Here is a 13294-nt window from a genome sequence, read left to right on the forward strand (position 1 = left end):
ATTTATGAGAAACTCTTTTCTACAAAACGAGACTGTAAACTTGTGAAATGACAGTCGGGAAACCGTGGGAATTGGCGCGAATGGACACATCGTTGAAACTTTGGGGACAATGCTCGGTATTATGAGCAGGCCGCAAATATACTATATATCGTGTTCATTAATCGCGGAGCAACACGGACACGCTCTAGAAGCTAGTCCTATGCACAAGTTTCCTAAATGTTTGTAAAGTGCTGAAACGCATACTAACCAATAAAGACTACGTTTGGATCTGTCCTTCAGACCAATCAAACCTCGGACTAGATTCCACCAATCAAGGTTTCTAAGGACTCCGATAGTTGAGAAACTAACGCCATTTCGGCTCAATACGAGCCTCCACGTGAACGGAATACCATAGACACGCGGAGCCAAGATGGCGGACCATGGTTGACAGTTTCTAACCACTTCCACTCCTTTTCACTAGCCACCAATAAGCGCCTCAGAGAGCGAGGAGGGAAATGGCGCCTATGTTCATCCTCCAAAACAATCGTCCATTGGATGAGAACGTTCATTGGCCGAGGACTCCCTCATGACCTTAATATAAACTCTATACACGTTAACAAACGAATGCGAACATGTCAGCGGATTTCAATTCTGTACTTACTTTTAGTGACCAATCCGTAGAGTAGTCCGCTTCGGCGTTATTTTTTTTATTAATTCGGTGCGCTTACAAGAGCCAAGATGGCCGCCGCTTTGACAACTGGTTCAGAAACCGGAAGTTGTATTACGTGTACTGTGACGTCGAGTGGCACGTTGAAACCTCGGACAGTAATGTGAGTTGAGGCTTCAGCTGAGGAGTGGGGCTTATTTGCTTTTAATTTAACTTTAATAAATATTATCAAACTTTAATATATATTATAAAACGCAATCCTTCAGTTCATTCTCAGCACAGTAAAGATACTGGTTTCACTACCCATCTGAACAGCATTTGTTTCTTTACCCTGTTGGTAATTTTGCTTTTGTAAAAGTAGAGCATAAAGCGTGTGTTGTGCTTTAAAGGAAAAGTCCATCCAGAAACACATTAAATGTTTATATAGAAACATCTGTGATCCGAAATCCGGGTCCTAATTTGTTATCTGGTGCTGTATTCTCCATCATTCCTCTGAGAAGTTAGCAGTACTGCTCTGATGTCACAGACATGCGCACTAGGGTGAGTGCAGTCTCTGTAGTGTGTGAATGTGTGTGTTATTGTGCCCTGCATGGGTTAAAACACCCTGTCCAATGTGTACCCTGACTTGTACCCCGATTCCCCTGCGATAGGCTCCAGGGACTTGAATGCATACAGTAAAACAATTAGCAACCCCCAGAAATATGACTTAAAACAACAGGGTTGTGTCTGCTAATATACACCGATCAGCCATAACATTATGAACACTGAGAGGTGAAGTGAATAACACTGATGATCTCCTCATCATGGCACCTGTTAGTGGGTGGGATATATTAGGCAGCAAGTGAACATTTTGTCCTTAAAGTTGATGTGTTAGAAGCAGGAAAAAGGGGCAAGCGTAAGGATTTGAGTGAGTTTGACAAGGGCCAAATTGTGAAGGCTAGACCACTGGACCAGAGCATCTCCAAAACTGCAGCTCTTTTGTGGGGTGTTCCTGGTCTGCAGTGGTCAGCATCTATCAAAGTATCCTTTAAGTCCTGTAAGTATCCTTCCATGGCAGCCCCACCTCACAACTTACAGGACTTAAAGGATCTGCTGCTAACATCTTGGTGCCAGATACCACAACACACCTTCAAGGATCCAGTGGAGTCCATGCCTCAGTTGGTCAGGGCTGTTTTGGCCGCAAAAGGGGACCAACACAATATTAGGCAGGTGGTCATAATGTTATGGCTGATCAGTGCAGTTTTCTAATAAGTGTTGTACAATGCAGCGTACACTCATTCATAATGTACTTTCAGTAAATGGAAGGAGTCATAGTATCGTTTCACTTCCACTTTCTGCTGCCAAGTTAACATCTGTGTTTAGCATCAGCTGTCGAAGTAACAGCATCCTTCTGTATGTCATCATGGAGAACTGAGCAGAAGAATCATGTCCACCACTTGTCACACACAGCTTTCAAAAAGACTCTTAGCCAAAATATAAATAAACATTGAATGGATGAATAGATCCGTCAATCACGGAAAGTTTTTTGTAGTTTTAATAACTATGTCTGTCAATTTCTAATGAAAACCTAAGGCCTGAATAAAATTAGACAGACCACAATAAAGTAAACAAAACTTCGGTATTGTTTCTTGAAGCAAAAAACTTCCTCATAAAATATATCCCAAAACACAACTCGCTGTACGCCAGTCCCATGTTGCTGATGGCTGGAGAACTTCAGAGAAAAAAGCACTCAGAAATGAGGAACATGAATGGTTTATTAACACAGATTTGAACACCAATCAATACTACATAAAACAAACAGACAAATGGTGTCATCATAAAGTTTATGTAGATGAACAATTCACATCACTGAATGACTAAAGAACCACTAGGCATTACTTTTGAACATACTGATTCAAGGGTGATTAAAGGGTGTATTTAATTTGCTTTGCGTGCCACCAGTTCGAGAAGCGTGGAGGCAAGCTTGTCAAGAGTAGAGGAGCCTGTTTCCAAAGGTGGAGATGATGACGGCTCAAACGGGTCGTAGAGATCTCCACCAGAACGATAGTCATGCTGATAATGATGTTGCTCAGTGTACCCTCTTTCTTCCTCTCTTAGAGGTCTGGAATTCCAAGCAGGCTCTGAGGGAAAAAAAATTGAAAAGATGAAATGTATTGGTTTGTTTGGACTGCATTTACATATGGAGCTGTGGAACCCTGCAGAATCTGCTTCTTTATTGCTGTTTATTAGTGCATCTCACTCTGGACCAAATTAACAGTGATTTCAGTCCAGTCTAGTACAGCTCCACTGCAGGAAGTGCTTCCACCCAGAATGGACCAAACTGTAGGAAGTGAACTAAACATGCAGGTTATATACAGTATATTGCCAAACGTTTCGGGACACCCCTCCCAATCATTGAATTCACGTGTTGTTTTTTCAGGAGTTGGGCTTGGCCCCTTAGTTCCAACGAAAGGAACTAATCTAAGTAAGAACGAAAAGAACAGAACTAAACTAATCTTAATGCTTCAGCATACCAAGACATTTTGGATGAATTAGAGCAGAGACTGTGAGCCAGACCTTCTCGTCCAACATCAGTGCCTGACCTCACAAACGTGCATCTAATGGAATGGTCAAAAATTCCCATAAACACACTCTTAAACCTTGTGGAAAGTCTTCCCAGAAGAGCTGAAGCTGTTATAGCTGCAAAGGCAGCTAATGGGGGGCCAACTCCATATTACATTCATGTGCATGTAAAGGCAGACGTCCCAGTTTTAGTCTGGCTCTCAGTCTCCGCTCTAATTCATCCCAAAGGTGTTCTATCAGGTTGAGGTCAGGACTCTGTGCAGGCCAGTCAAGTTCTTCCACACCAAACTCTCTCATCCATATCTTTGTGGACCTTGCTTTGTGCACTGGTGTACAGTCATGTTGGAACAGGAAGGGGTCATCCCCAAACTGTTCCCACAAAGTTGGGAGCATGAAATTGTCCAAAATATCTTGGTATGCTGAAGCATTCAGAGTTCCTTTCACTAGAATTCAGTGATTTGGAGGGGTGTCCCAAAACTTTTGGCAATACAGTGTAGCTTCCTGTTCTCTAAATCTTTTAAGGAGCTACTGGAGATTGATCACATGTTTTACTCTAAAGGGTCAGTCAGGGCTGTGGACGTTTTGCCACAAAGTTGGGAGCATGAAATTGTCCATATACGTTTAGTGTACGTTCTGCAAGCTGCACCTAAGCACAGAGCTTTAGTGCTGCAGTAATGTTAAGTGTTTTAGAGAACTGAATCAACAAAAGAAAACAAACAAGCCAAAAATGTCTATCTGACTCTAAACTAGTGTGCATAAAAGCAGCCTTTTTCTCTCAGGAACCAAACCAAAAACATTTCTTTTATAAGAGCAATAAATGATATCAATATGACAAAGAACTCCAGTTTACCTCGGTATACTCTTCTGTCATCTGGATGGCGAGCCATGCGCTCTTCAGATCGGCCAGCCGAGCCCTCTCTATAAGGATCCCACTGATATTCAGGCTGTTCAGGAACTCTGTTCTGTCTCATGCTTTTTGGCTCCTCTTCAACATGCCTTGTGTGTAAATATTCCCTGGGGCCTTGCATGTCACGATCGTATCTCATATGCTCCTGAAAGCCATGGTCATCTAAACGTCTCAAATCTGGCATATCTCTGTGCGGCTCCATCGTGTTACCGCCGTGATAAGAGTCTGTGAAACCTGTGGAACTCTGTGAAACCTGACCCTATGGCAGGGGGAAAGGAAAAGAAGAATTCAGACTGCACAAGTAAAATCTTACTAAAGAGAATGCAAATGAAAGAAATTTGGTTCCTACCGGAGTGCGCTGAACTTTATTTGTCTGGAACTCTTTAAGAAGGGCACATAACTTATCCTTTAAGAAGTTTGCCTCTTGCACGTTCTCGATTTGAATGTCATTCTACGAGCAAAGAAAAAATATTTTTCAGGTGAAAATCAAGTGGAAAAATAAGGTCTACTAGTTTAAGAAGGTCAGACCAAGCAGGGTTTCAGGCTGGACTTACCAGGACATCCAAAACATTTTCCATACGTGGAGTTACAGCTGAATCCATGTTGCTTCCAGAGGCCTGTTAAACACACAAGGTGTTTAGAAAAAGCCTGAAATTTCTACAACACATGGAGTCAAAAGAAAACAGATTGAGCTTGTACAGCTCTGTAAACTTACCTGATTCTTTAGATAAGGCATTGGTCTTCCTTTCTGTTTATATTTTGAAACCATGGCATCGATTTGGCTTGAAAAAAAAAAGAAAAAAAGAAAAAAAAAACATTACAACTTTTCTGGTTTAAGATAAACTCCCATTTTATCCATTTACTAATTCCCATCTACTAGTTACACTACATGACCAAACGTATGTAGACACCCGACCATTGAAAATCAAATTCCTTTAAAATGAATAAAAAGTTGGTACTCCTTCTGCTGCTATAAAAGCCTCCACTCCTTTGGGAAGGTTTTCCATTAGATTATGGAGCATGGCTGTGGTGATTTTCCCTTTCAGCTACAAGAGCACAAGAGACTAGGCACTGAAGGCAAGAAGAATCTGGCATGAAGTTTACATTTACACCATTTGGCAGAACAACTTACATTTATCTCGTTTATACAACTGAGCAGGGTTTGCTCCATCTTCACCCAGCAGTGGCTTTAGAGTGCTGGGATTTGAACTCATGACCTTCCTATCAGTAGCACTCCATCCTTGATTATCCATGTCTCTACAGACCTCGCTTTGTGCACTGAGGCACCGCCATGCTGGAACAAGTTTGAATGCCTTGATTCCAGTGAAGGGATTTCTGACATTACAGCATACCATGGCATTGTAGACAATTATGTATTTTTAACTACATAGTAATGGTTTGGGGAAGATATTCTTGTTTTGTTCACTTATTTTTGGTCATATTGTATATCACACAAACATGTAGTGTAATTACTGTTACCAGACACTGTACTCATATCAAACTGCCCTCTTCTGCATACAGACAAATAGTTAGTGCCACTCTGATTGAAAGAGAAGAGGAAGTAATGCCATGCATCCTACCCATAGAGCAATGTCACTTTCTTGGATTCCTAAAGGCATGCTTATAGGGGAAAAAAACCCCCACAAACCTAGTAAGTCTATTCTCACCTCTTCTGTGAAAGCGCCATCTCTAGTGGTGAGGCATCAGAGAATCTGCTCTTCCTTTTCTTTTTCGCAGGTAGATCATCCTCACTTGGGTAGTACCTTTGTCTTTTGTTATAGTCTTGCATCTCAAAAGACCCACGCCTTCCGGTTTCATCCTGAAAACTCTCTCTTCCTTTCTCTCTATACGGCAGGTTTCTGTTCTGCTGCTGACTTTCTTCCATGCTAGGTCCTGCTCCGTGGTGCGACATGTACATCGGATCTCGCATCCTCCCACTCTTTTGATAGTCCACTCCCGAGTCATCAAACCTGTTTTCTGAAACGTTGCCATAATAATCACTGCCCTCTCTATTTGTGTACGGTCCTCTGTTAGAATTTGCCTCCGGGTACCATTCATCACTGTAAGGCTGTGGATCTCGCTTGTCCATATATCTTTGTCTATCAGGAGTTCCTTCTCCTGGAAAAGCCCCTATGTTCATTTCATCTTCCCAGCAAGGTCTATCCATGTAATCTCTCTCTTGGTAGGAGCTTCTCTGCCTGCTCTCTAGAGAATACGGGGCATCATATCGGTTATTCCCTGAACCGGATGGGTGGACAGGGTCATCATCTCTATAGGACTGGTCATATTGGTTATCTTCATTATAATGAGATGGCCTTCTGTAAGCATCACCCTCCATATAAGATTGATTGTAGAAGTTTTGCTTGCTTCTGTCTTGCCCAGAAGAGGCTCCTCCTCGAATAGAAGACAGGCGAGGTTGTGCTGCAACATCGTATTCATTTTTTAAAAATATTAATATAAGAAATCTAGTATTTAAAAAGTACAGAGTAAAAATAACATGAGACTGCAGTGCAGAGTACACTCTTTAAGTACACTACTCACCTCGATTTCTCACTGATCTTCCTTTCTCTGCTCTGACGAGTGGCTAAAAGGAAAAATTACAACACCACCAAAATTAATACTTGCTTATGCTTAAAGTGTGTGTGCGTGTGTATATTCAACACGAAATCTCTCTGACGATGAACAAACTTCAGCTATTATTATGCCATATCTTTTCTCTCGTCCTCTTTTATCCCCTCATAAGTGCATTTAACAGGGCTGCTCTGCTGGGGCATGTAAAAGCTCCAATGTACTGCCCAGTCCTATGGACATGATGCTCAGAAACACAGGCTAAAACGTAGTACCTAATGTAATGTTATAACACATTACAAGCTCCTTGAGTGCATTCGGACAATAGGAAAATAAGCAAAACATCGTCTTTGTGCCCTCTGAAAAAGTCAAAGATTGGGTTATGATACTCTCTGTACATTAAAAAAAAAAAACATTCTTTGAGTTCTGCTAGCAGTTTTATTCACTCACTATTGTTTAACAGTGAGATGACTGCATAGAGAAGCAGAAGAGTTTTGCGCTATTTCTTTGCCGTGGACTAGACAGAAGGTTGCCTTCATGTGGCTTGTGAGAGATGCACTCTTAAACAAAACTTATTAACATCCATTCTTAAAAGTATTTAGCATGCTATGTAGCTGTAAGGAAAGACAAATGGATAAATACATACCACTGGATTTCCCCATCCTTCTTGCTTTTCTACTATTGCAGCCTTCGCTCTTGCCACAACTCCTGCTTGCTTCTCTGAATTCTTTTCCCATGTCACCAAGTCTGGCCTATGTCGCTCCTGGAAACACACATAGTATGAGACATGGTTCTGCCAATCTAGTCAAGAAGAAGAAGAAAATGTTTTACTTTTGCGCTAAAAGAAAAGACCTCAGGTCTTACTAGGTATTTTTGCCGGTGTCTGCGACCCACCACATGAGTGGCCATGTCACAGAGGTCCATCTGCACTGAACACAGTCTGCACCTGTACCGCAGCAGGCTTGAGCCATCATTTGAGACAAAGTCTTCCTCTTGAACCAAGTCACCAAGCCCTAAACATAGATTAGACACAATATCACATCCTCTATACGAGGTTTTCTGGACCAATAATATGAACTGGCAGAAAATATATAGACATAATTGAATTTACTGGTCATTAAATAAAGCATTCACATTTTTTAACATTCAAATGCTACAGAAAGAATCACAGCTCTGTCTTACCAATAATGGGTTCATTAAGGTTCAGGTACGTCAAGTACTCTTTGATACTGGTCCATTGTGGCAATGAAACTGGCTCTGGGATGAGGCCTATAAAATCATCATAGATTATTCAAGCAAAACTAATCAGTAATAGACCTGATGAACACAATGCTGAGGTGTAAAAAAAAAAATTGTCCTAGAATATGAAGGCTAGGTGCAAAATCTGTGATTTAAGTAGATCTTTATGTACTTGCGCCATTTAAATTGTGAAATCAGGTTTAACAGCTGAAACAAAACAGTTTCAGTCATGTCATCAGTTATGGTCTTCCAGTAATAATCTGTGCCGGTCTTCTAGTAATAATCTCTGAAGACCGGTGCTGGATGACTCTGTGAATAAAACCTTGTTGAGACAAAAATGTTGGTTTAAATCTTCAACAGCAGGCTGTAGTGGTGCCATTTCTTCAGTTTAGAAACAACACCCGAATCTGAAAGTCGAGCATTTCACGCCAGGACATACCTACACCAGCTCTTTGATCCAAAGCAAGTGCTTATTTCAGCGGGATTAAACAAGCTGCCAGGAAGAAAGGATTCACAGGCAGCGCTATCTAATCAATGTCCAAGTTCTTGTATGAGAGCTGACCTGGTCTTGGTACCAGATGGCTTGAGTTCCACAAACGCATCTGGTTACCAGATCTAGCTTACACTGCTTGTCCATCAGCCATCTCAAAAACGTCATGGCTGCACAGATAGTCCATCCTTCAAATAAGCCTCGACAGCCACAAAGAAGCAAAAACAGCTGATCTTAAGGCTTTGGTATACTGTATGTACGCTCTCTTAGGAAGATCTGATTCATTCGTCTGACTCAAGAGCTACGGTGTCTTTGTGTAGGTTTGCTTGACATGTTTACCTTCGCTGTGGTTAGGTCATAACCACTGAACAGAGAAACATTCAGCAAATGCGGCTGTGTCGGAATCTTCACCTTGTTTTTTGCGCGGCTGTTTAAAAAAAAAAAAACCTTCAAGAAAGAGGGCCTGTCCATTGGAGTGTCTCTGTGCATCCAGATGATATTGTATCACCTGGGCTTCAAAGATGGAGCAGATCGAACAAAAGCTGGACAAGTATCACTTCATTTTAGACTGTATTAAAAGCCTCCCAAATAGGCTAAGGGTTTTTTTTTTCCCTTTTGGTAGATGAAGAGAATCTTCACCTCTAGACATCACATTTCTGGAGAAATATCACATGCATCTTCAGGGAAAATACATCTGCTGATCTCTATCTGACACACAGTTCAAGGTTCATTTCTCCCACTCCTCCGACTTCAAGATATTAACTGACTTGGCTTACTCAGAACTTTCTTTGAGGAATTTCTTTGAGGTTTTTATACACTTTAGACGTGAGCATAACTTAAAAAGGCATGCAACGTCTAATAAGAAGCCCGGTCTCTGATGTGTAGATAATAATCTAACACTCAAGCCTCCTAAATGGCTTGAATACTCCAAGTTATAATGCAGTGATACCACAGCCAACGTGTGGTTAGGAGTCCAACGTAGCACAGTCAGCCGTGCTGTCTCGGAGTGGAAACCAGTACAGTTTAATTTCCTTGTTAATATTCTAATCTAAAGGGAACGGCAGCTTGCTTTGTCCTGTGGGTCACTTTCCTCTGTCCTGAACAGGCAGACTTTTTATCCGAGAAGGGTATCCACCATCAAGGGACCCTTACTACAGAGTTCCATTATTCATTCCATGTGCCTTAGAGGAACAGGATCAGTGTAGCAGATAGGTAGTGATTATGTGTGAAAAGGAAACTGGGAAAAATTCAGGTTAAAATGCATGCAATATAAATTTGAGAGCTGAAAAGCATACACTTTAAACATAACTGGTCTTCAACTGCTTTCTGATTCCTTCCTAGATTGTAATTCACCATTATACAGATCTTGTGTGTGTGTGTGTGTGTGTGTGTGTGCGCGCGTGTGTGTATATAATGGAATTTCCTGGTAACTCTTACTCAACAGGCTACTAATGGTATAAATGATGAAACTTGTCTTGACGCATTAAATGGACTTACCCTTATCAGCTAGAGCTCTCTCCCTCTTTGTAGAGTTAAGGCCAAAAGTGCATGAAAAACAGGTACAGGTGAGTAAAGCATATCATCTTAGAGACTTGCCAGCATTTTGTTTCTTTCAAAAACAAAAGTAAACATGTTAAATGCAACACTTACTTTTTTTTTTTAACGCAAGTGCAATTTTTTATGCAACTGGCAATGTGTTATTGCCAATGAGAAAAGCAAAATCTGCCTCAACATAATCCATCCATGTTTAATACTCACCTTGAGTGTTGTACAACTTAACATTTCTACTTGTCCTGACGTGGTGAAAAACAAAACAAGTAATAAACGTCCTTCGAGGAGTAAACAAGAGTGGAAGTGACGAGATTGTATAGGAAGACAAAAGCACTGTGTCTCAGAAGCTTCACATGCAGAGCGTTTCATATGTTTTATATGCTTCGCTGCTCACATTTCGGTTTCTGCTTTATTTCCAACGGGAAATAAACGTTCGAACAGTGACACAACTGGATTTCTAAAGCAAGATCTAGTCACAAGATGAAAAAAAAACAAAACAACAAACAAAACAAAAGTCACATCATCTTAGAGTCAATATAAAGTTAAGGAGAGGTTTGTTTGTTTGTTTGTTTGCAGGTGATGGTAACATGTTTGGTTGCTTGCAGAGCCAAAAGTGTCATCCTCTTCCAGTGAAAGAAGGTGGTTCATGACTAGTGACAAAGAGCTGAATCTCTAGCAAAAGCTAGAAATCTGGTTTAAAAGACTACACAGAAATTAGACATTCATTAAACACTGCATCACATCTGAAGAGAAAAGGCAATGTTATAATAAAGGTGCAAACGAAATCATCTGCCCTATTCTGTACATCTTCAACATCCAGGATCTTCATATATCTTCTTTACTGCTGAACAGCATCATCATTTTTCTTCCACATGATTCATCCACAATCTTTTTTTTCTTTAACGTAGGCTCTCCAGACCCCAGAAAAGGGTGTGGCTCCGGAAGAATAAGATGCAGGCCAATTTGAACTTGAGAGTGATTAGCGAGTGTGCAGCATATCCTGTAGTGTAAAGCGAGCCAAGCAGTGACAACACCTGAGGCCAAAATATGGCAAGCCTTCCAGTGCAATGGATCGCCAACAGCACTGACGCATCGAAGGAGTCAAGTTCATACGAGGAGCTGGACTGAAGCACTGATCATCACAACACTGTGAAGGAAACACGCCTGTAGGCTTTACACGTAACGGCATCATGAAGGATCCAAGAGTCTATACAAGATTACTTTAAAACTGTAATAGTTTTGGAGAAATCCAAAGACTAATGATGTGATCTTGCTGAAGACGAGATGGTGTAATGTTTTTAGGAAATGTGCAGAATTTTTAAAGGCAGAATGATTTGATCATTGAGAGAAGAACGTAAAGTAATAGCACCCCATGTTATGTCAGAGTTTGGCATATAATGTGACACAATGGCAAAGTTCATCACACACAATAAAGATAAAGTAATCCTTCTTCCATCACTAGGGTGTTACTACACTCGTTCTCTCTCTCCCTATAACTAACAATTTATCTCACTGTATATTTATCTACCTCATTATAGAAATGCTCTCTCTCTCTCTGTCTGTTTATTCTTCCATATGCATTTATTCCATCATCCACCCATCTCTCTCTACATGTCGACCTGTCAATCTCTATCCATACGTCCCTCTCTCCCCAGCTTTCGACCTCAAAACAATCCGTCTCTCCACTTATTTCTATCGTGTTATCCCTATATCCATCTACATATACATCTATGTCTCTCTATCTCCTCCTATGTACTGATAGGATTTATTTGTGCTGCAGGTCGGGTGATTAATATCAGTATGAACATTACAGCACATACCTTCAGATGCTGTAAAGTGGTCACGTGGATCTTATAGTTAGTGTCCCCTCTTATTCTTTTGTCACAAATCTGTTGAGAGAGAGAGAGAGAGAGAGAAAGGGAGAGTGAAAGACAGACAGAGTCAGAGTGAGAGAGAAAGAGAGCCAGAGACAGACAGACAGTCAGAAAGAGAGAAAGACAGACAACACACACAGATGCGGGTTACCTAGCTATCTCAGTCAACCGAATCTACCATATCATGTGTCTTTATCAGTATCTAAAATAAAACTCTTTATTCAATAAAACCCTCTGGTTGTTATCTAACTGGCTCAATGTTTATTATAGATGATGAAAACAGATGAAGTTACCGTGCAGTCTATAAACGAGTTAGCTTCTCCGTCGTCGTAAACAGTCAGTAGGTCAGCCATTGCTAATCCGCTCTCTCTGATTTAGCAAGCGAAATATATCCTTAACTGACAAAGCAAAAACGCTAAACCGTTAAAAAAAATATATATATATATAGTCTGTGCGTTAGTGATTCGTTATTAGTTAAATAATAATTTGAGTCCTGTTAGTTCAGGGATGAAGTTTATCGTTATAAGGATTTTAAAGGAACTAGCCACAATACAGCTCGCTACCTCGACGAGGCTAGTTCGCTAACTTCCGGTACAATATGCAAACTCAAACAGACTCTGTACTGCGCTTATAAATGTACTGGAACTACGTAAACCTGAAAACTACACTCCCTATCTTCCCAAAACCTTTCTCTTCAATCCACCTGTGTGTTAATGCACGTTTTTCCTATTTTGTTCGCTTCAGTGCTATTTTTCACTACAGAATAAAAGACAGGTGCAGACCGGAAGTGGGCGGTTTACACAATTCTGAATACATAATATGGCAAAACGTCCACAGCCCTGACTGACCCTTTAGAGTAAAACATGTGATCAATCTCCAGTAGCTCCTTAAAAGATTTAGAGAACAGGAAGCTACACTGTATTGCCAAAAGTTTTGGGACACCCCTCCAAATCACTGAATTCTAGTGAAAGGAACTCTTAATGCTTCAGCATACCAAGATATTTTGGACAATTTCATGCTCCCAACTTTGTGGGAACAGTTTGGGGATGACCCCTTCCTGTTCCAACATGACTGCACACCAGTGCACAAAGCAAGGTCCATAAAGACATGGATGAGAGAGTTGGAGTGGAGGAACTGCACAGAGTCCTGACCTCAACCCTGTAGAACACCTTAGGGATGAATTAAAGCAGAGACTGCGAGCCAGACCTTCTCGTCCAACATCAGCACCTGACCTCACAAATGTGCTTCTAGAGGAATGGTCAAAAATTCCCATAAACACATTCCTAAACCTTGTGAAAACCTGTTATAGCTGCAAAGGGCGTGCCAACTCCATATTACATTCATGTGCATGTAAAGGCAGACGTCCCAAAACTTTTGGCAATATAATGTATTTCAGCTCTTGTTTGAAATGGATTTAATGTACACTACGTACTTGCAAAAGTATATACTGTACACTA

At 40.9% G+C, this 13294-nt stretch overlaps 2 protein-coding genes across 4 annotated transcripts in view; both read right to left on the reverse strand.

Annotated features, from left to right (window-relative positions):
- Positions 1–794, reverse strand: part of nfyc (nuclear transcription factor Y, gamma) — a 24145-nt gene extending 23351 nt beyond the window's left edge. Inside the window, exon 1 of one of the 2 annotated variants that reach the window (XM_058377741.1) lies at positions 641–794. The gene's annotated coding sequence lies outside the window, so the exon portion shown is untranslated. The remainder of the gene's footprint in view (positions 1–640) is intronic. The other variant, XM_058377739.1, reaches the window with a different exon arrangement.
- A 1588-nt stretch (positions 795–2382) lies between these two features.
- si:ch211-13c6.2 (uncharacterized protein LOC100000125 homolog) lies at positions 2383–12623 on the reverse strand. Of its 2 annotated transcripts, XM_058377763.1 has the most exons (13): positions 12131–12623; positions 11784–11852; positions 9910–9934; positions 7866–7952; positions 7548–7696; positions 7330–7446; positions 6657–6699; positions 5783–6536; positions 4831–4897; positions 4670–4732; positions 4465–4566; positions 4059–4374; positions 2383–2766 (listed from the first exon to the last, which is right to left on the reverse strand). In XM_058377763.1, exons 1-13 carry the CDS (start codon positions 12188–12190, stop codon positions 2564–2566), a joined length of 2055 nt encoding a protein of 684 aa, XP_058233746.1. In that variant the 5' UTR covers positions 12191–12623; the 3' UTR covers positions 2383–2563. The 2 variants fall into 2 exon arrangements, with proteins under 2 accessions (XP_058233746.1, XP_058233747.1); XM_058377764.1 differs by lacking the exon at positions 9910–9934 and having other exon boundaries at positions 12131–12191.
- Between the last annotated feature and the right edge of the window lie 671 nt (positions 12624–13294).

Source organism: Hemibagrus wyckioides, linkage group LG24, assembly GCF_019097595.1.
Source record: "Hemibagrus wyckioides isolate EC202008001 linkage group LG24, SWU_Hwy_1.0, whole genome shotgun sequence".
Taxonomy (NCBI): domain Eukaryota; kingdom Metazoa; phylum Chordata; class Actinopteri; order Siluriformes; family Bagridae; genus Hemibagrus; species Hemibagrus wyckioides.

Bases quoted from the DNA above. Each gene is read 5' to 3' on its own strand.
- si:ch211-13c6.2 (XM_058377763.1), bottom strand. From the start codon at position 12,190: ATGGCTGACCTACTGACTGTTTACGACGACGGAGAAGCTAACTCGTTT. The intron at 6,537-6,656 runs GTGAGTAGTGTA...ACGATGTTGCAG, and splicing joins AAGATCAGTGAGAAATCGAG to CACAACCTCGCCTGTCTTCT. The intron at 4,898-5,782 runs GTGAGAATAGAC...TTTTTTTTCAAG, and splicing joins ATGGCGCTTTCACAGAAGAG to CCAAATCGATGCCATGGTTT.